Source organism: Mandrillus leucophaeus, unplaced genomic scaffold (genome assembly GCF_000951045.1).
Source record: "Mandrillus leucophaeus isolate KB7577 unplaced genomic scaffold, Mleu.le_1.0 Scaffold396, whole genome shotgun sequence".
In the NCBI taxonomy this organism is placed as follows: Eukaryota; Metazoa; Chordata; class Mammalia; order Primates; family Cercopithecidae; genus Mandrillus; species Mandrillus leucophaeus.
The window spans coordinates 702,211-724,117 of NW_012104209.1; the positions used below are offsets into that span (position 1 = coordinate 702,211).

At 35.2% G+C, this 21,907-nt stretch overlaps 1 protein-coding gene across 2 annotated transcripts in view; it reads left to right on the forward strand.

The window, feature by feature from the left end:
* HBS1L (HBS1-like translational GTPase) overlaps nt 1-21,501 on the forward strand; it is a 100,776-nt gene extending 79,275 nt beyond the window's left edge. For both annotated transcript variants that reach the window (XM_011991451.1, XM_011991452.1), the window contains 6 exons: nt 3,666-3,770; nt 6,957-7,047; nt 7,430-7,538; nt 16,789-16,889; nt 19,646-19,790; nt 20,833-21,501. In XM_011991451.1, coding sequence (XP_011846841.1) covers nt 3,666-3,770; nt 6,957-7,047; nt 7,430-7,538; nt 16,789-16,889; nt 19,646-19,790; nt 20,833-20,844 — 563 coding nt within the window. In that variant the 3' untranslated portion in view covers nt 20,845-21,501. The remainder of the gene's footprint in view (nt 1-3,665; nt 3,771-6,956; nt 7,048-7,429; nt 7,539-16,788; nt 16,890-19,645; nt 19,791-20,832) is intronic.
* The last annotated feature ends 406 nt before the right edge of the window (nt 21,502-21,907 follow it).

The following is a 21,907-nucleotide window of genomic DNA, read 5'->3' on the forward strand; positions in this document are numbered from 1 at the left end:
CAGTTATGGTAATGGTGAATCTTTTAACGTTTTAAAAAATGTTGTATTAAGTTTCTTAAGTCATTCTTTTTAATAGGAGAGTGATGTAGCTTTTATTCCTACAAGTGGTCTCAGTGGTGAAAATCTAATCACAAGATGTCAGTCAAGTGAACTCACAAAATGGTATAAAGGACTATGTTTATTAGAACAAATTGGTAAGTATGCTGCCATTCTAGCTTTAATGCATTATAAACTTGGTATTATTATTTAGAGTTCTTTCTGGGAGATAGTCACATGTGTGAAAAAGCATAGGATTTGTAGTCAGAGGAACTAAGTTGCCTGTTTTGTCATCATGTGCAATACTTAACCTGTCTAGTGTTCAGTTTTCCTCAGTTAATGAGCCTAGTGCCTGGTTTACATATCTATAGACTATTGTTAAAATTAAATGAGATTAACATTCATTTTATAAACTACAAACTATTACTTGGTTGAATATCCCTTATCTGAAATGCTGGGGACCCAAAGTGTTTGGGATTTTAATTTTTTTGGGGGGTGGATTTTGGAATATTTACATTATACTTACCAGTCGAGCAGCCCAAATTCAAAAATCTGAAATCCAAAATGCTCCAATGAGCATTTCCTTAGAGCATTATATCAGCGCTCAAAAAGTTTCAGATTTTGGGGCATTTCAGATTTCAGAATTTCAGATTTGGGATGCTCAACGTGTATATTAGTGACAGTTAATTTGCTATTAGTAATTACAAAAAGTAGTTACTTTCTAGGAGAAGTGCGATTATAATGAGTTTATTGAAGTGAGTCAGACATTTAGTTTTAAATTAAACCTTGCCTTTTGCAATTTTTTTTTTTCCAGATTCCTTTAAGCCTCCCCAGCGATCTATTGACAAGCCTTTTAGATTATGTGTGTCTGATGTTTTCAAAGGTAAGTGCTACCTCTGCAGTGCTTCTTCAGTATAGCCCCCTTTTCCCCATTCCCTCCTAACCTTCTTTCCTGGACTAAGTTATGACAGTATATTGCCTTCAGAGTCTCTCTTCTCCATGCCCAAGTATGGATCATTGCCAGATTAATCTTAAAATGCACAGTTTTAGTCACTTAGCTTTAGTTTACTCACCATTTCTCATCTTTCAAGCATAAGAAAACCTTGCCTTTTGTCTTTCTAACTTTATAGTTTTTTTTTTTCCTTCCATTAGATTCCTTTAGTTTTCAAATCCTTCAACCAAACTGGATTGTTTATTGTTTCTTAACCAGACAGGATGTGTTTATTGCCACATGTCTACCCATACTTCCCTGTTGTATTGTTCTTTCTCTTTACTGTCCATTTCCTATCCATCTGTAGCAGTCTGGGTCCACTTAGGAGTTAGATACTACACATAGGTGAAATGGGAAATGTAATATAAAGAATTATTAACTATGATAACAATGCAACTAAAAGATATACAGAAACTTTATAGGTAGGCCTGAGGAAGGACCAACATAAAAGAGGTTCAGAACTTGCTGGAAGAGATGATATATTAAATACCTAAGAATATAACTAACTTAATATGGGCAATATCCCGTATAGAAGACTATAAAATGGAAATACAATTTAAAAACTCAATAAATAAAAGGATGTAAGATTTATTATTAGGATAATAAAAACTGTAAGGGTGTCATTTGTCCTCCTAATCTCCATTGTCACAGAGCCGGCAATGCAGAGTGAATCTGGAACTGAGCAGCAGTAAATTGATAACTGGCGTGCTTACCTGCCCACATGCCCTGATGTGTTCCCTCTGCATTCTCTGTACTCTCTGTCATTGTGCTTTCATGCAGCGTTATAATTTTTTCTATGCTGTCTGTTTATCCCACTTAGATTATGAACTCCTTGAAGGCAAGTACTGTCTCTTCTTTATCTATATCTGCAGCCCTAACCCAGTGCCTGGCACATAATACATTTAATATATGAATAAAAAAATGAATGAATGAAGGTGCTTTGAAAAAATCATGCAATGAAATTGAAATTTATCATTATCATTATTAGCTTCCAGTGTTCTAGTAATAGAGGAAATATGCTAATAGTTTCCAAGATGCTCATTGTTTGTCAAGAATACAAGAGGTGGTTACTTTTCTTTGATTAACAGTGTTTACTGACTGTACTTTCTCACCTCCTGTTCCCCTTTCAGGCTGCTTCCTGGCTTCCGCCTACGCTGCTCTCCTGAGTGTGTTCCTCCTGAGGTCATGAAATGACCTCTTGGTTGCCAAAGTCAATATACACTTTCAATTCTATCTTACTTGAATTTGGCATTGGTTCTGATGCTGGTAGCCACATCCACCTTGAAACTCCTCCCTTGGTTTCTGTGACCTGCTTTCTCCTGTTAACCTGTCTGTTTCTCTGACCGCTCTATATCTTCTCTGTGGGCTCCTCATTCTCTGTCTCTTAAACAGTGTTCTGCTATGCCTCAGACCTCTTCTTACTCTGCAAGTCCTTTCGAACTGACATCCATGAGTTTCTCTACCTACTGCATCTTGATGCTTCCCAAATCTGTATCTCCAACCCAAACCTTTTCACTCATTCTCCACTCACTTGTCTAAGCACTACTGGACATCTGTCCTGGGAGAGTGTTCTTTTAGGGTTACCATTCTTATGGAATGTGGTGTGATTGGTCCCCCCTGGAATGCAACTTCTGCATGTGTATGTCTCATAGACACTTCAGATTTACCAAGCCTAAAATGGGTCTTGTCCTTAGTTTCATATCTCACAGTTAATGCATCATCATCTCAGATTTTCCCCTGTCTGTCATTAGTCTTCACTTTCCTTACCACTCCAAACTTGTTATTCCTTATTCCCGAATTCTTGAGTTTATTCCCTTTCTGTAGTAAGTTTGTGCATTTGTATCAGCCTCTACTCTAAGACAGAAATACCATCACCTTACTTCTCCGGTCACAGTATTTATTGGCTTCTTATTACTTAACTGCAGGATGAAATTTAAACCCTAAGCGTGATTTGAGACCCCTTTATTATTTCTCCCTTGCCTATCTCTGTTGCCTGCTGTCTTGCCTTTTCTTCATTATTCTATATGGCCCCCTCCCCATAGCCCCAACAAGTGACACATGGCTCTTAGCCCATCCCACATTTGGTTATGCCTTTGCACACACAGTTTCCTGGGCAGCAATGTCTTCCTTTTTCTCCCTACCCATGCATACAAGTTACCTAATAAACACTTACTCCTTCTTCACAGTGCCCTGATGTCTATTCTCACCATCATGGATTCTTTGGTGCACCTTTCTGTTTCTATTGTATATTTTAAATATCATTTGTCTCAGGACAATGTAATTGTTTTCATCTTTCTCTTCACTAGTATACCTTTATGGGCAGGACTTACATTTTTATTTTTTTTATCCCCAGAGTTTAGTATAATGTCTGGCACTCAAATATTTATTATTTCTCAATGAATATTTGAGAAAGGAATGAACCTTTTTTTTGTAATATAAGTCTTATTTGCAAAAAAAAAAAAAAAAGTAAAGTGTGGTATGACATACTTAGTGGAGATGTTAATTCTGAAATGACTATTATTTAATGTCCATTGAACGGCTAGTTTTATATGACTACTTGGGAACTAAGTATAGTTAACAGTATTAATCATCAGATAACATCGCTGTATGAATCGTAAGATTTTGGTATGTTTTGCAGATCAAGGATCTGGATTTTGCATAACTGGTAAAATTGAAGCTGGTTATATCCAAACTGGTGACCGACTACAGGCAATGCCTCCTAATGAAACTTGTACCGTAAAAGGTATTTATCTACAAGATGCTTTTGCTAAACAGGCCTTAAGTTGAGACAGCAGATTTTTAAAAAGTAGTTTAGTTACAACTCCAAAGTAAGTAACCTCTTACTGAAATTGTAACTGACTGTCAAAATGATACTGACTGTTGAAGATTAAAATGTGAAAACATTAAACGATTTTTTTCTGTTGTGACTGTGTCTATATATATGTACATGTAACATTCTAACTGTGGTAGCATTCTGTTTTTGACACTGATTTGAGAAGCCTGGTTAGGATTTAACCAGATATGTATAGATACCTAACAGATATATTTGGAATAATATTCTGTAGCAGAAATTAGATCTAGTCCCAGCCGGACTCTAACTAGTCAATGGCAAAGCAGCCTTCTATAGTCTGTTACTTTGAAATGTATGTTTCAGAAAACTATAAATTAACAACTTCAATCATGTTTATACCAAAAATGTAGGTATATTTTATACGAAGATATAAGTAAGATTCAAATGGAAAAAAACCCAGTGTTGAAAAGAGAAATTGAACTAGTTTAAATTACCAGTCACTGTTTCTGCATATAGATCTAATATTTTTTTTGTAATGGCTGATAATTATTTTTGTCTTCTAATACATCTAATACATACATATATATTTATGTATATGTATACATGTTATATGTTACATGTACATGTGTGTTATTTTCCAAATTTTGACTAAAACTTTCTAATTCTATGCCTCTTTTATTCTGGCTTCCAACTTTAAGCCTCTGATTTCTGAAGATCTGTTTTATAGTATAAAATAATATTATTTGTAACCACTTTAAGCTGAAGTATAACCTATTGAAAATGTAAAAATTTTTTAGATTTTAGTATTTTTTTCTCTGTTACTCTTAATTTATAGTTTACATTTACCTGACTACTTTATAAATTTGAATGTATGTTTTTCTTGAATTAATATGCTCTCTTTAAAAGAAGATTTCTTGAAAAGTTTAAGAAATTAGTATCTATTGAAGTTACATGGTTTAAACTATATTTAAAGATGAGTAAGGGAACAAAAACCAGTTATTTCCATTTGAACTTTTTATTTCTGCCCACTAGGGATCATGAAATTTCTGTTTTGATAAAAAGTAATATGCACTTTAAAAACAGTGTCATTTTCTATAGATCTGTTCATTGTGTGCAAGTACAGGTGTCTGCTTTTGCTTTTTAAAGTGATTAGAGCTATAATACTTTTGAAACACTATTTTTTTGGTATGTTAATGATCTTTTTTGAGAACAAGAATTTTTCTATGATTAAGAGCCATAAATTAAAACCATGATCCTAAAGTTATCACAGACCTTGAGATTGGCTCCCTTGTAATCTCTAAAATCCTTAGTCACCTCTGAAAGTCTCACATTCTTTACCCCCCTCTTCTCTATACTTTCCACATGTAAACTCTAAAGTATTGTCTTTAATCAGTGTTTGTTAAGAAAGAAGTCTTATCAGAAGCCCCAGGGAAGAACCACCCTACTCCTTAAGAGCCAGACTTTTAACTTAACGGAGAGATTCTCAGTCCTCGATTTCTAACCTTACTGCTTTTGCTTGGTTTACTTGATTCTTGAATGCACTCTTCTGTCTCAACATTTTTGGGTACTACTGTGGCTCTCTAACCAGTACTGTCCCAAAAGAAACACTTGACTGAATCTACTACCAACAAATAGAAATTCTAAATTACTTTTTTTACTTTATTAACATATCAAGCTCATGGAGTATTAAAAAAGGGCTTCTTTTTATAATGTTTGTCCAGTGAGAAAAGTTTTTTGATAAATGTCATATGTGAAACAGTATAACATCATTGAGGGGAAGAAGAACCAGATAATATAATTACCTTTGGAAAATTTTATACTGTTAATTGAACTTGTAGTGTGAAACCTCTACAAATTTTTAAGCCAAAGGCAATATCTTTTGTATGTAAATACCTAGCTTCTCTTTTTAATTCCGTATTTCATAGAAAAATTCAGATACGGTCATTCTAAATTTACATTTTAAAGTGAAATCTAGTAAGTTGATATTTAGCAAACATTCCTTAATACCATAATTGCTAACATGTTTGGGAGAAAGAATTTCTGATACTTGAAAAAAGTTATGCCTTCTTTTCTCAAGATGAATGCAGATGTGCACATACATGATATTTTGCATAAAACTCTAGATTGTCTCAGAGCTCTTAAAGTTAAATCCTTGAGCTCCCTAAAAGTCAGAAACTCTCCCTGCTGCATAGGAAATGAGTATTTTCAGAAAGATATGGGTGGATTATAATTTACTAAGAACAAGTCAACATGTCAATCAAGAACTATCCACAATGGTTGGCCTACACATTCTCTTTGTCAAAAGGCCTACATTCCTATGGAAAGGAACTTAATCCATAAATGGATTCCATAAAATCAGAAAATATGGGATATATTTTAAAAGCCTTTGAATAAGATAGCTGAGTATTGCCCTTGGGAACTGCCGTCCCTGACTACCTTCAGGACTATGTCTAGGTAAATAGATGTATATCTCCAGATATATAGCAACACCTAGGATCATTTTTAAATTAAATTTTCTTATCACTATTTCCTTAATATTTTTCTGTTCATATAAGCAATCATTAGTACGCAGATCTCTCTCTGGAAAGAAGTTCTTTTGAGCCAGGAGTAGTTAAGGGGCCTGCTGAGAGGACCATTTGAAATTCTGACTGAGAGTACGTGTCCCATGGGTTACTTGGAAAACAAGGATTACTTGTTTAGGTGGTTGTCTAATTAAAAGCAAAACTCAAGAAAATACTGCTAGACATCTTCTCCAGTCCCGTCTTTTATGTCATTATGAGTAACTTGAACTGTGTTTTGTCTGTATCCATTAATATAATAGAAATATTTGAATGGGGCCTGTTTAATGAATATACCAATTGTGTCAATTAGTTTAAAAATCTTGATTAAATAAGCAGAAGTCGGCCTTTTATGGGCAAATACAAGTCACTTTATGTTTAGGGTGGTATTCTAGAAGAGTCAGTTCTAGAGGAAATGTGTTTTCCTCAACGCTCACAGTTACACTTCTTACTCTCAATCCATTCATATTGAAAATGATGAGTAGTGACTGATGAAGCACAAATCAGCCAAACTCTGTTGGTTGTTATGGTTTGATATCGAGGTGTTTCACTGTATGCTTTGGTTCTTACTCATTTCCAGGAATCACTCTGCATGATGAACCTGTTGATTGGGCAGCAGCAGGCGATCATGTTAGTCTTACTTTGGTTGGGATGGATATCATCAAAATCAAGTGAGTGAGAAAATGAGTTTAAGCAACTATTGTCTTCATATAGGACCTCACCTCTAAACACATGTATTTTGCAATCTACTAGTTCAATTTTGAATTTCATTTGACCAAAAATAGACACCTGTGGAAATGTAAGCAAACTTACTTAAAATTTTAATTAATACATGTCAGCAAACATACTTGGCATGTGCTTTGAGTGAAAGCTCTAATGTGTAAAAATGACGTAAGGTTAATAATGGTTTAAAGCCATGTTTTAGCTCAGAAGGGAATATTTAGAAAAAGTCCCTAACTAATTGTTTTACTTTCCTTGTAAATGTTTTTGAGGTCTTTCTATTTGATATAAATTTGTCCCCCAACTACCTTTCCTCTTTTTTTGTTCTTACAGTGTTGGCTGCGTATTTTGTGGCCCCAAAGAACCTATTAAAGCTTGCACTCGCTTCAGAGCCCGAATCCTCATCTTTAATATTGAAATTCCTATCACTAAAGGATTTCCTGTAAGTTCCCAAATGTTTTATTCCTGTTTTTATAAATTCAAAGTAATTTTATCCTAAAAGTGATAACTTTCTTTACAAGTGGTGATACTATATTTATTTTCAATTAACATCTTATTACTGTAATCCAGAAAAACTTATGATTAGAAAATCATTTTTATTTTGATCCTTGAGCCTGGGGCTTTTTAAAAGGCATTGAGAAGATATTTCATAATAAATAGGATACAAAGTAATGATAATAAAATTTATCCAGGGAAAAATGATAGACACATTTTCACTGTGTTCTAAAGTTTACCTAAGTTTTTTAGGTTGAATCATTCTGGGTTTCCATTTTGTTTAATATGTCGATTTGCTTTTTCTGATAATAAAAGTAATAGATTGTTTAGAAAATTTTTGAAAACACATAAAAATATGGAAAATAAAAATGCCATATATTTGCATAATCCATAAATATGTATCTTTACATGTCAGTGTGTTTTAATGTGAGCATATTATCCACCCAGTATGTGTATATACTGGTATGTATTGGGTGTATTCTGGGGATCCTAGATAGACAGTAAACTTTAATTGTGCTGAAGCAACACATTCAGACCCTGCATGTTGTAAGGTTGGTTTGCCAGCATCATTTGAACATATACATTTTATGGGAAGAGGGAGATTTTATACAATAATGTTACCTGCCCTGAAAAGCTGTTACTTGTTAATAGTCTGGATTTTTTGTTTTATGTGTAATTGTTTTGAGATATTTGGGACCATACTCTTATATAGTTTGGTACCTTGCTTTTGTCACATGACGGATGACCATTTTCCCATTAGACTTTTTTTTTTTTTCTAATTAGCTCATATAGTACAGATTCTGCATGACAGTAAATGTTTCTCAGTGACGTTTCTACCATTTGATGCATCTTTGAAATAAAAGTAAGACTTTTTAAAGTTAGCAATAGTGGTTTAGAGGTTGGCAATACATTTATTTGGGTCATTTATACTGATACACTTATATTTGAGATAATCATGTACTTTATAATTCTTTGTAATCATTTCTACATTAGTTTGATCATGTAAAATTATATTTTAAGGTGCTATTTAGGTACTTTACTTTCATAATTATATTCCATTTCTTCCATGCACTAAAAAAGAAATGAAAGCTTTAAAAAAAATTACTATAGTTGAAGATACTTAAATATTCAGAATTCATGTATTGATCATCAAGTAACAACAGGTTAATTGTTGTGAGCGAATGGAACTCATTCATAGAAAGCAGTATGTCCTATGGGGCAAAGGAGAGGTTGGTTACTGCATATTTTTACTCATGCAGTAATAATATTCGCCAATGGAGAGGGAGAGAGGTCAAGAGGTCAGTAGTGACTTTGAATAGTAATATTGTCTACCTGACTACTGTAGTTTCTTAAAAATAAGCATGAATTGCAAGTTTTTCAGTGTTGCTTTAGGAGATTCTACTGGCATATATTGATTCAGAAATACCAGGATCAAATTTGTTTCAGAAAAAATGGTCATATTTTGTCAATCTACTCCCTATGGGAGAAAAACTTCAAAAAAAATTTTTTTAAGCAAACAAAGGTTTCCTAAGCTATTAAAATTTTACTATTTAGGGACTAATACCATAATACTACATAAATGTATTTAAATTTCCCCTATTTTATTTCAGTAGCTTTTGGGGAACAAGTGATTTTTTCCTTTGTTTTTTATTTATTTGTCAATTTTCTTTTGACTTCTTTTTTTTTTTTTTTAACCAACTAGTGGTTTTTGATTACATGGATAAATTGTATAATGGTGAAATCTAAGATTTTAGTGTATCCATCACCCAAGTAGTGTACATTGTACCCAAGATGTAGTTTTTTATCCCTGACCCTCCCCCAAGCCCTACCCGCTACTGAGTCTCCAGTGTCCTCTATACTGTTCTATATGTCTTTGTGTACCCATAGCTTAGCTCCCACTTTTAAGTAAGCACATATGCTATTTGATTTTTCATTCTTGAGTTACTTCACTTAGAATAATATCCTCCAGCTCTATCCAAGTTGCTGCAAAACACACTATCTCTACCCTTTGTATGGCTGAGTAGTATTCCATGGTGCACATATACATTTCCTCTATCCACTCATTGGTTGATGGGCACTTAGGTTGGTTCCACATTCTTACAACTGTAAATTGTGCTGTGATAAACATGTGCATTCAGGTATCTTTTTGACATAATGACTTATTTTCCTTTGGGTAGATACCCAGTAGTGAGAGCACTAGATCAAATGGTAGATCTACTTTTAGTTCTTTGAGAAATCTCCGTACTGTTTTCTTCAGAGGCTATACCAATCCACATTCCTACCAGCAGTGCACAAGTGTTCACTTCTTCATCGCATACATGGCAACATCTATTGTTTTTTGACTTTTTAATAATGGCCATTCTGGCTGGAGTAAGGTGGTATCCCATTGTGGCTTTGATTTGTACTTCCTTGATGATTAATGATGTTGAGCATGTTTTCATATGTTTCTTGGCCATTTGTATGTCTTCTTTTGAGAAGTGTCTCTTCATGTCACTTGCCCATTTCCTGATGTAATTGTTCGGTTTTTTTTTTTCTTGCTGATTTGAGTCTTTTGTAGATTCTGAAAACTACCTGTCAGATGCATAGTTTGCAAATATTTTCTTTCATTCTGTGGGTTGTCTGTTTACTATATTCAGGATTTCTTTGCTGTGTACTAGCTCTTTAGCTTTTCCATTGAATCTGCTTTTGGGGTCTTAGTCATAAATTCTTTATCTAGGTCAATGTCCAGAGGAACCTCTCCCAGGTTTTCCTCCAGAATTTCCATGGTTTCAGGTCCTTGATCCAAGTCCCTCTTGAGTTGACTCTTGCATGTGGTGAGAGATAGGAATCCAGTTTTCATTCTCCATATGTAGCTATCCAGATTTCCCAGCACCATCTGTTGAATAGGGTGTCCTCTCCCCAATTTGTGTTTTTGCATGCCTTGTCAAAGATCAGTTGGTTGTTAAGTATTTGACTTTGTTTCTGAGTTCTCTATTCTGTTCCATTGGTCTATGAATCTACCTTTATACCAGTAACATGCTATTTTGGTTATTACAGCCTGTAGTATAATTTGAAGTAAGGTAATGTGATGCCTTCAGATTTGCTTTTTTTGCTTAGGATTGCTTTGGCTAATTGGGCTCTCTTTTGGTTCCATATGAATTTTAGAATTGTTTTTTCTAATCTTGTGGAAAATGATGTTGGTATTTTGACAGGAATTGTACCAAATCTGTAGATTGCTTTGGGCAGTGTGGTCTCTTCCACGATATTGATTCTTCCATTTCATGAGCATGGGATGTATCTCTGCTCATTTGTCATCCATGATTTCTTTCAGCAGTGTTTTGTAGTTCTCCTTGTAAGAGATCTTTCACCTCCTTGGCTAAGTACATTCCTAGGTGAGTTGGTTGGTTGGTTTTGTAGCTGTTGTAAAAGGGATTAAGTTCTTGTTCTTGATTTGATTCTCAGCTTGATCGTTGTTGGTGCTACTGATTTGTGTACATTGATTTTGTAACCCGAGACTTTACTGAATTCATTTATCAAATCTAGGTGTTGTTTGGGTGGAGTCTTTAGGGTTTTCTAGGTATGTGATTATATCATTGGCAAACAGAGACAGTTTGACTACTGTTTTCCAATTTGGATGCCCTTTATTTCTTTCTTTTGCCTGATTGCTCTGGCTAGGACTTCCAGTACTGTGTTTAATATAAGTGGTGAGAGTGAACATCCTTGTCTTGTTTCAGTTCATAATGGGAATGCTTTCAGCTTTTCCCCATTTAGTATGATGTTGGCTGTGGGTTTGTCGTATGTGGCTTTTATTATTTTGAGGTATGTTTCCTCTTTGCCTAGTTTATTGAAGTTTTTATCATTAAGGGATCCTGGATTTTATCTAGTGCTTTTTCCACATCTATTGAGATGATCATCTGGGTTTTTTTTACTATTAATTGTTTCAGTGATGAATCACATTTATTGACTTGCATATGCTGAACCATTCCTGCATCCCTGGGAGGAAACCTCCTTAATCATGGTAAAATATCTTTTGGATATGTTGTTGGATTTTGTTTGCCAGTATTTTGTTAGGGATTTTTGCGTCTATGTTTATCAGCGATATTGGTCTGTAGTTTTCTTTTTTTGTTATGTCCTTTCCTGGTTTTGTTATCAGGGTGATGATGCTGGCTTTATGGAATGAGTTAGGATTCTCTCTTTCTCAATCTTTTAATAATTTCAGTAGGATTGGTGTTATTTCTTTGAATGTCTGGTAGAATTTGGCTATGGATCCATCTGGCCCTGGGCTTTTTTGTTGTTGTTGGCAATTTTTTTATTACTGATTTATTCTCACTGCTTGATATTGGTCTGTTTAGGATTTCTTATTTCTTCCTGATTCAAGCTTGGAGGGTTGTATGTTTCCAGGATTTATCCATTTCCTCTAGATTTTTCAATTTGTGTGCATGGATGTGTTTATAATAGTCTGAAATGATCTTTTGTATTTCTGTGGTGTCGTTTATAATGTCTCCATTTTCATTTTGAATTGAGCTTATTTGAATCTTCTCTCTTCTTACTCTATATTTTTTTAAGTGGAAATAATAGAAGAATGGATTAGACTTTAAGTTAATTTATATTTGATTTTATTATTTTATATATATAAAAGCATGGAATTTACCACTTTTAAGTGTACAATCAGTGGCATTAAGTACCTCCACAATGTTGTGCAGTCATCACTATGATTCCTTTTTTTTTTTTTTTCCTTGAGATGGAGTCTCTCGTGTCCAGGCTAGAGTACAGTGGCACAATCTTGGCTCACTGCAACCTCTGCCTTCTGGGCTCAAGCAGTTCTCCTGCCTCAGCCTCCCGTAACTGCCTCAGCCTCCCGAGTAGCTGGGACTGCAGGTGTGTGCCACCACGGCTGGCTAATTTTTTGTATTTTGAATGGAGACAGGGTTTCACCTTGTTGGCCAGGCTGATCCCCAACTCCTGACCTTAGGTGATCCACCAGCTTTGGCCTACCAAAGTGCTGGGATTACAGGCGTTGAGCCACTGGGCCCGACCAGTCATCGCTACTGTTCATCTGCAGAACTTTTTCAACATCCCAAACTGAAAATCTGTACCCATTAAACAGTAACTTCCCATTATTTGCTCTTGGTATCCCCTGGTAACCATTCTTCTACTTACTTTCTCTGTGAATTTGCCTGTTCTAGGTTCCTTATGTAAGTGGAATCACACAATATTTGTCTTTTTGTGTCTGGCTTATTTCACTTAGCAAATTGTTTTCATGGTTTGTCCGTGTTGTAGTGTGTATCAGAATTTCATCCCTTTTTAAGCCTGAATAACATTCCATTGCATGTGTATACCACCTTTTAAAAATCCATTTATCTGTTGATGCATATTTGGATTATTTCCATCTTTTGGCTGTTATGAATAATGCTGCTGTGAAAACGGATGTACAAGTATCTATTGGGATTCATGCTTTCCTTTCTTTTGGGCATATGCCTAGGAGTGGAATTGCTGGATCATATGGTAATTCTATGTTTAACTTTTGGAGGAACTGCTAAACCATTTTCCACAGGGGCTCTACCATTTTACATTCCCACCAGCAGTGCATAAGGGTTCTTTTTTCTCTACTTCCTTGTCAACACATTAAATAACAAGTTTTCTAGGGGTGGGGTGTGGGAGAGGGATTTTTAAAAATATAATAGGCAAACTAATAGTTGTTAAGTGGTGTCTTATGGTGGTTTTGATTTGCATTTCTCTAATTAGATGCTGAACATCTTTTCATGTGCTTATTAGCCATTTGTATATCTTTGAGAAATGTCTTTTTAAATCCTTTGCACATTTTGAATTAGGTTGTGTTGTTATTAATAGAAATTCTTAATATCATTCCCTATTACATATGTGATTTGCAGATATTTTCTCCTATTCTCTAGGCTGCCTTTTCATTCTCTTGATAGTGTCCTTTGCTGCACGAAAGTTTTTAATTTGGTCGAAGTACAGTTTATTTTTTCCTTTGTTGCCTATGTTTTTGGTGTATTCAAGAAATCATTGCCAAATCCAATGTCATAAAGCTTTTGTGCTATGTTCTCTTCTAAGAGTTTTGTTGTTTTTGCTTTTATATTTAGGTCTTTGATCCATTCTCAGTTAATTTTTGTACATATGTAAGGTAGAACTTCATTGTTTTGCATATGGATATCCAATTTTCCCAGCACCATGAGTTGAAAAGACTGTTCTTTCCCTATTGAATGGTCCTGGTACCCTTGTTGAAAACCAATTGACTATGTATTTGTTAATATTTTTAAAATACAGGTTATCTCGATAATTAAGGAAAATAATCTATTTGGCCACCTAACAGGTTATGTAGCCCATTTGAGTTTATAAAACACTAGATAATTTGATTCTCATAACACTACATGAAGTCTAGATTCCCAGCCTTTACCTGAAACCCTTTAGGCCAATGGTTTTAGAACTCAGAAATGTTAGAACTTTAGAAAGGTAAATAATGCATAAAGTTACACAACAGAAGGGAACAACACTCTAAAATCAAAATATTAATGTTTCTGCACCAAAACTTATTAACACTAACTGAGATAAATTAAGATCTGTACATTGCCTCACTTCAAGTCTGGTTTTGCACTTAAATGGACTTGTTACAGACTTAGGAAAAAACTTCCGATTTTCAGTCTTTTGGGACTTGGGAATTGCAGATAAGTGATTGTGGACCTGTATTAGTATGGTTCCCATTTGTAGTTAAGGAATTGAACCCTCCGAGAGGTTGTCCTATATGAATAATAAGTGATTAAGCCAGGACTCCTTATTCGTTACCTTTACTCTGAAATCCAGTGCTTTTTTTTCTATTACACTATGCCGCACATTGCTTTGAATTATAGATTACTTTGGTTATATATAATCTGAATTAAAATGTTGAGATAGTGTACAGTCACTTCTCTCTGTTATTTTCGTGTAATAATTTGTTTGAGCTACTATTTGCAAGATACTGAGGAGATAAAAAGACATATGAGACCTAACTTCATGCTGCCACCACCCATCCTTTGTTCACCCTGATTTTACCTGGAATGCACACATAGCTCACCAAGGGTAGAAAGAACTTAATTAGGTTTGTGTGCTTCTGTTCTTTCAAATTTGGCCATGGAGATTGGTTCCAGTTCCTTTGTCACACCTTGGCTAAGCGAAGTGAATCCTACTTGTTTACATAAGTTGTTTGTTACAAAAGAAATGTTTCTTAGATACTTAGACTTATATTTATGTTATGTTGATACTGGTTAAGACCTGAATGCTTTGAATGCACAGAGGTGTTTCTCATCACTTTACCATGCGTTGTGGCAAGTTTTTCACCCCCAGTAGTCAGTTTTTAATTCTTTTGGAATCTTTCTAGTTCTGACTCCTCAAGTGTCATTGAAAAATAAAACCACTTTTGTCTTTTTGGAGTAATGGAGGCTCAGCTGTGCCTTTTTGTTTTGTTTTGTTTTTTTTTAAATTGAATGAGTTGGTTTGGAAAGTTCTCAAAGTCTAGGATTGTGCATCTACAGCCCCTCTTGCATTTCTGTTTTCTGAATGTGCTAACTGTTTTGGCTAGGAAATTCCAGAGTAGAAGTGTCAGTGTTTCTACAAACAGCATTAAATGGTCCTTATAAACCAATAAAACTTTGATAGTTCTGATATGTCCTGGGAATTGGTCTTTCCAATACCTCCAAACTAGACATATTACACACTTCATGCTTATTGCACACTTATTATTTGAGCCAGGATAGTCAATCAATGTTCTGGTTTGGATTAGGGTGTATCCAAACCTTAGCTTCATCTTCATGAAGCAAAAGGTTCCATTTGTATGATTTCTATAGGCCTCCTTGTAAACTCAAGTGGGAAGAGCTTTCAATTTGTAGTTTCAACTGACATAAGCCTAAAATTCAGCTCTACACGTAGCATCATGGCCACGTTAAATTGCTTAACCTTTTTGATTTTAATTTTCCTTACATATAAAACATGGAAATAATAGCTAATATATAAGACCATCAGTTAACTGAATGCTTGCCATGTGCCAGGCACCACTTTAAAATAACATTATCTGATTTTCCTCATTTCAGTGATAAGGAACCAGAGGCTGGGGATTTTAGGGGTGGAAGATTGTTAAAGAAATTGCGCCAGGCCAGGCACAATGGGTTATGCCTGTAATCCCAGCACTTTGGGAGGCCAAGACAGGCAGATCACCTGAGGTCAGGAGTTCGAGACCAGGCTGGCCAACATGGTGAAACCCCGTCTGTACTGAAAGTACAAAAACTAGCTAGGTGTGGTGTCGTGCACCTGTAATCCCAGCTGCTCTAGGGGCTGAGGTAGGAGAATTGCCTGAACCTAGGAGGTAGAAGTTGCAGTGAGCTGAGATTGCACCACTGCACTCCCTGCCTGGACAACAGAGCAAGACTCTGCTTCCAAAAAAAAAGAACTTGCCCCAAAGTTCACACAACTAGAGGTGATTTGAACCCAGGTCTGTCTGACTTCAGGGCCTACTCAGCTGCCGCATAAATTAAATAGAACTTATAAATCGTATCATACAATGCTTGTACTCTGTAGTTAAAAATGTTGTTGTCCTTCCTCTTTACCTCTGATTTATTATAATATTCTTATTCAACAATGAATACATTAATTACTGTGAATATGGTATTATCCCCCTCTCTAATTTGTATGAGACAATTCATATTCATTGAACATCTACCATGGCAGGCACTGTGTCTGATCCTATTTAATTTTCGTCATAACACTATAAAAGCCTACTTATTTTACACTTGAGGAAACTGAGGTACAGACAGATAGAAGAGAAAGAGTTGAGATTCAATCCCAGGTTCTTTCCCTACTACTTATAATAATAAAAATGACAAAAACATTTGTTCTAAATGACGAATTATCTTACTTAATCTTTACAACAACCCTAAGATGTTGTTACCCTCCATCTGTACAGAGGAAAAAGCTGACAGGTTATGCACTGAGCTAAGTTGATACAGCAATTGGTGCGGTAGAAATTTGAAATGCCTCTCATGACTTTTTTCCCCTTAGTAAGGTAAGTAACCACCTGATTAGAGTGGTGGGACTTAGAGGAAGCAGCTGGAGATCCTGAAAGACTCCAAGCAGTAGCACTGAATTGAAGATAATTAAGTGTAAGTGCCAAAAGAAAAGGACAGCGATACTATGCAGATTTTTAGTGTTATAATTTTTTTTTGTTTTAGGTGCTGTTACACTACCAAACTGTCAGTGAACCCGCCGTTATTAAACGATTGATTAGTGTCTTAAACAAAAGCACGGGTGAAGTCACAAAGAAAAAGCCTAAGTGAGTGTTTTAATACAGAAATGATAAGCAATTTAAGCCAATTTTTTAAAGATTAGCTCATTTGTGTAGTATTTCTCTTTGTGGTAAGTGAAACCCATTTTTAATTGTTCCAGAAATTATTTTTTTCAAGGACTAGATTAAAACAAACAAAAACAAGCAAGTATTTAAGCTTTTGTTTAGATATGAATGCTAGATATAATTTCTGTTATGTGTGGTGGTGGAGGATGTGAATTATAAATAAACGTAAATATAAGCTTATATATGTGTGTACGTTTCAAGCCGTAGATACTGATGATGTGAAAATAAGGGCATTTCAAAAACCAGACCTACGTTTTAAAAAGTATGTCTAGACACTGGTTCCAAATTTCTACTGTGTGTTTAACTTTCTTGTCACCTCCTTAATAAGATCATTCCCTACGCTAAGCTAAGAAGAAAGTAATCTACACACTCTGTAGTGCCTGCTCTTTTCCCATCTGGAAAGTTTTTTGTTTTCTTTTGTTTTTGTTTTTTGCTCAAAGTCCACGTGGAACCTTAAGTTGAGGTGATCAGCATCCTGTTGGGCCTGCTGATTAGCATTAATGTCCAGGCCTAGGTGTGACACTTTCCCTTTGGCTAGGACAAGATTGGGATTTTTTAAGTACTTCCTCATAATCTAAGTATGTAAATAAAAACAAAATACAAGACTAGAGATGAATGTTACAAAATTCTTGGCCGGGCATGGTGGCTCATGCCTGTAATCCTAGCACTTTGGGAGGCAGAGGCAGGCGGATCACCTGAGGTCTAGAGTTTGAGACCAGCTTGGCCAACATGATGAAATCCTGTCTATACTAAAAATACAAAAATTAGTTGTGTGTGGTGGCTCACAACTGTAATCCCAGCTACTCAGGAGTCTGAGGCAGGAGAATCCCTTGAACCCGGTGGGCGGAGGTTGCAGTGAGCGATGATCGCGCCACTTCACTTCAGCCTGGGCAAAAGAGTGAAACTCCATCCCCCCCGAAAAAAAAAGAAAAAAAAGATTTCTTACCCTAATCCAAGTTAAGGCTAATTGCAATTTGGTTTGGCTGCTCTAGCTTTGGGGTTTCCCTTCCAACGTCTTTTCCAATAACATCCCAAGTCCCCTTTTTTCTGTCCTTGGTGTTCCTCATCTTTTACACCTGCAGAAGAGGCCAAACGTGGGTAGTGGGTTAATAGACTGACTGCAAGTGGAAGAGGAAATCTTACATTGCTCTAAACCCTTGCCTGTTTCACTGTTAGGAGGAAGGGCTACTTCACCTCTCTTCTAAAGGTAGATCTTTATATTTAACCTGAGTCTTGAGCTTCTGGCATGAGTGTTTGCCATAATGTTCTGAGAAACACGATATAACTATACGACTAACATTTCTTGAGGACCACTATTTTTTAGGTTGTATTGTGAATGCTTTCACATGATGTATATTCTTAGCAGTCCTGTGAAGCATCTAGCAAGTGACACAAAGCTCAAGTGATAGACGCAGGATTCTAACCTAGTCAGTTGGTTTACATAACTTACATTCTTTTGTTCAGGAGCCAGGTTGTTTGACCCAGACAATTGATACAGAATTTTCAGTCTGAAATTGGCTCATCATATATAATCCTGGGTCTTCCCCTCCATGCTTCTGCTACAAAATCCTAGCTCAATGATGGTAGAGTTTAACATATATTCTCATGTTTGTGTTCCCTGTCACCTTATTTGTAGCTTTATACTTTTATTTTGCACAGCTGTTTGGCTTTTCCCTTTCATTCCTGTTCAGGTACGTTGTAGGCTTTTGATTATGCAGTATGGAATTTAATGTTTTAGAAACTAAATTAGGAACAAGCCATGTATGTATTAGATGCTCTCCTTCCTAAGGAATGAGCTTAAGCCTGAAATTGTCCGAAACCAATATTTGGAATTTTTGGTGTATTTTTTTAGAACCTTCTTTTAGTCTGTCTGCCCCTGAACTAATCTTTCAAAAGGAGAGTTTATGATTTCTGTCCACTATACTTCTAGAGTACATCAAAATTAAATTAGAAAACAATTCCAAAATGTCCCTTTTTAGGTTCTGCCTCTCTCACTAAGTCTGAGCAGGACCTACCCTAGAGATGTTTTGTTTACTTATTTTTATGAAACCATTTACAGTCTGATCCATGCCCAGTCTTCCTTCATATTTTACAAGTATCATATTGTGGAAAAGCTACTTATGTGATTTTTGTCCTGAACTCTGCTAAGGAACTATTATTCCTGTGTGGGGAAACAGAGAGATTGCTTGATTGATTGTCCTCTTTACAGATAACTTCCTAATACACATTCCCCAAATTACAGTTTTACTAGGAAAGACATAGGGCATTATATTCCGCTTTGCAAATACTTTTTTCATAGAAATAAGCCTTAGTATAATTTTCTTTATTAGATAATTGAACTCACTTTCTTGAGGGAATGGAAGAAAAAGCATTTCTTTCATGAGGAGGGGCCCTAAGCATTTTAGGCTATGGTGGTCCTGTAAGGGATAGAGTTATATTTGGAAGACTGGTAGAAATGAACTACCTAATGTTTCTTAAATCTAGAATTACTCCTCATTTCTTTCAACTAAAGCAGAAAGTCCAAAGACATATATTTTTATTCAAAAAATATTTTTCTTGGTTTTGAAAGACGCAGTTGATATGTTGGTTAAATGTGAAATATTTGTTTTTCAGGTTGTCATTATTACGTTTATTCATGTCTATCATATATTCATTTGTTCTTTTTTTTGTCTGAATAGGTTTTTGACTAAAGGCCAGAATGCATTGGTAGAGCTGCAGACACAAAGACCAATAGCTCTTGAGCTGTATAAAGACTTTAAAGAGCTGGGGAGGTTCATGCTACGTTACGGTGGTTCTACAATAGCTGCTGGTGTTGTCACTGAGGTATTTTATTTTAAAGTGACTCATTATATATCCATAGTTATGATGCCTTTTCTTTTTTACCTTTTAGGAATGAAAAGAAAGCATTGAGGGAATGAAAGAAGAAGCATTGATGAGGAGAGGCCTTACGCATTTTAGGTTGTAGTGGTCCTTTAAGGGATAGAGTTATATTTGGAAGATTGGTAAAATCTTCAATGAGATTTTATGGCTTAAAGGAAACACAGTTATGCTATTAGAATAAAAAATTAGAGTTTATATTAAATTCTAATTGCTGGAGAAAATAGCCAGAAATGAACCAGAAAATTTCAGTGATTTAATTTCTTCTACATTATCATAATTAATATGAATCTTATGAATATTGTATTTTAAAGGGTACTTCATTACTCCACATGATTGTTTTCTGCCTAAAACTAGTTCATTTAATTGGATATAACACACTCTTTAAATTGCATCCAAAGTGAGTTACACATATCATGAAAGGTCTTTCTTTTAAATTGCTAAAGCACCAAGAAACTCTATATACATCATTTAAGTAAAATGCATATGGAAGGCGGTGTGGGGTGGAGGTGAAGAAAACAGCTTTCAGAGTTACACTGCCCGTTTGTGTTCTTGCTACACCAACTTTTAGCAGCATAAATGCATTTCTTCTTCAATTTACCTCCTTCAGTATAAAAATAGGATAATAGAATCTACCTCCTAGAGTTGTTGTGAAATGAAATGATAACGTGCAAAGAACTCGGCACAGCAGTCGGCACATACGAAGCATCCAATATGGTAGCTGATGTCATCAACATCCCATTTAATCTATCAAGGAATTCTTTCTAAAAGAGCATTCTGAAAATAAGATAGAGTTGTTTGTGGAGAATAATGGAGAGAGTATAGTAAATTGCAGAAATAGCATGACTAGGAAAGGAAGAAAGTTGCAGAACAAAGAAAAAGATTTTATCTTGATATAATAATTCTTTCACTGTAATTTTCCCGTTGTTGTTCTTATAATGTGATTGATTAAATGATAGCAAATGTCTTTTTTTTTTTGCTTTAACAGATAAAAGAATGATGGGTCAGAATTTCTGCCGTGTTTCCGGATACAGTGAAATAGCTAACCTCTGTTTCAAAGAATCCAGTCATTAAGTCAAAGGAACAATGTGCAATTGATATTTTTTTAGATGAGAGGAAAAATTAAAGCTAAAATTAGCTGCAAAGAAGTATTAATAATCACCTCTGCAAAAATTATAAGTTGCCAACTGGCAAAGAAAGGCTAATGTTAAAAACAACTTTCCCTTTGAAATGTTAGTAAATGGATTTACTTCGCTGAGATTTATGACAAGTGTCAAAAATAGTATCCGAAGATACTGAATCATCATGAAATGAACTCTACTTCTGGCCAAAGCACAATGTATTTGCAGTTTTCTCTTTTGATTCAATTATACTGCACATGTTTTAAGGAAAAGTAACTTAATTGGGTTTTTCAGGCAGTTGATATTTGACCTAAGCTTTTTTTTTTTTTTTTTTTCCTCCAGTTAACGCTAAGAAAAGATTTGGGGAAGGTTATAATAAAGGTATTTTGTGGTGACCATAAGAATGTCCCTCCCCAAACAAGTAAACTTGTGAAAGTTTAGTTTGGAATTAGTGGAAGCTGTTCCTTTGAAAGCCAAGATATTATTTAAGTTGTAAAGCCAGCTAATAAAATGCCTTAGTTTGAGCATAATACAAACTGTGTTTTGTTCTTCAGACATTTATGAGATTCTCTAGACATTTATGAGATTCTCTGCCACTAACATTAAATATGATTTAGGGGTTTTGTGGGATCTTTTCCACCTAAGAGTTTCCTAGCTCTGTCACATGAATTATTTTTTATCCTAATGGCAGATCCAATTTCATCTCATCCATTTTTTTAACCATAACTTGCTTTTCTCCTATTCTCACTTTTAGAATTACACCTATGATGGCCCTGTCTTTATCTTGCTTGCCTTATAAATTATAAGTCCCCTGTGAGTAAGAGTCATATTTTTCTTTAAGGTTTCAACAACAAACCCCAAAGTTTACTTATTTAAAAACAGGTATTCGTTGAGGTGCCTCCTGGGTGCAAGGAGCTTTAGAGTAGATTTTGACCTCAGCTG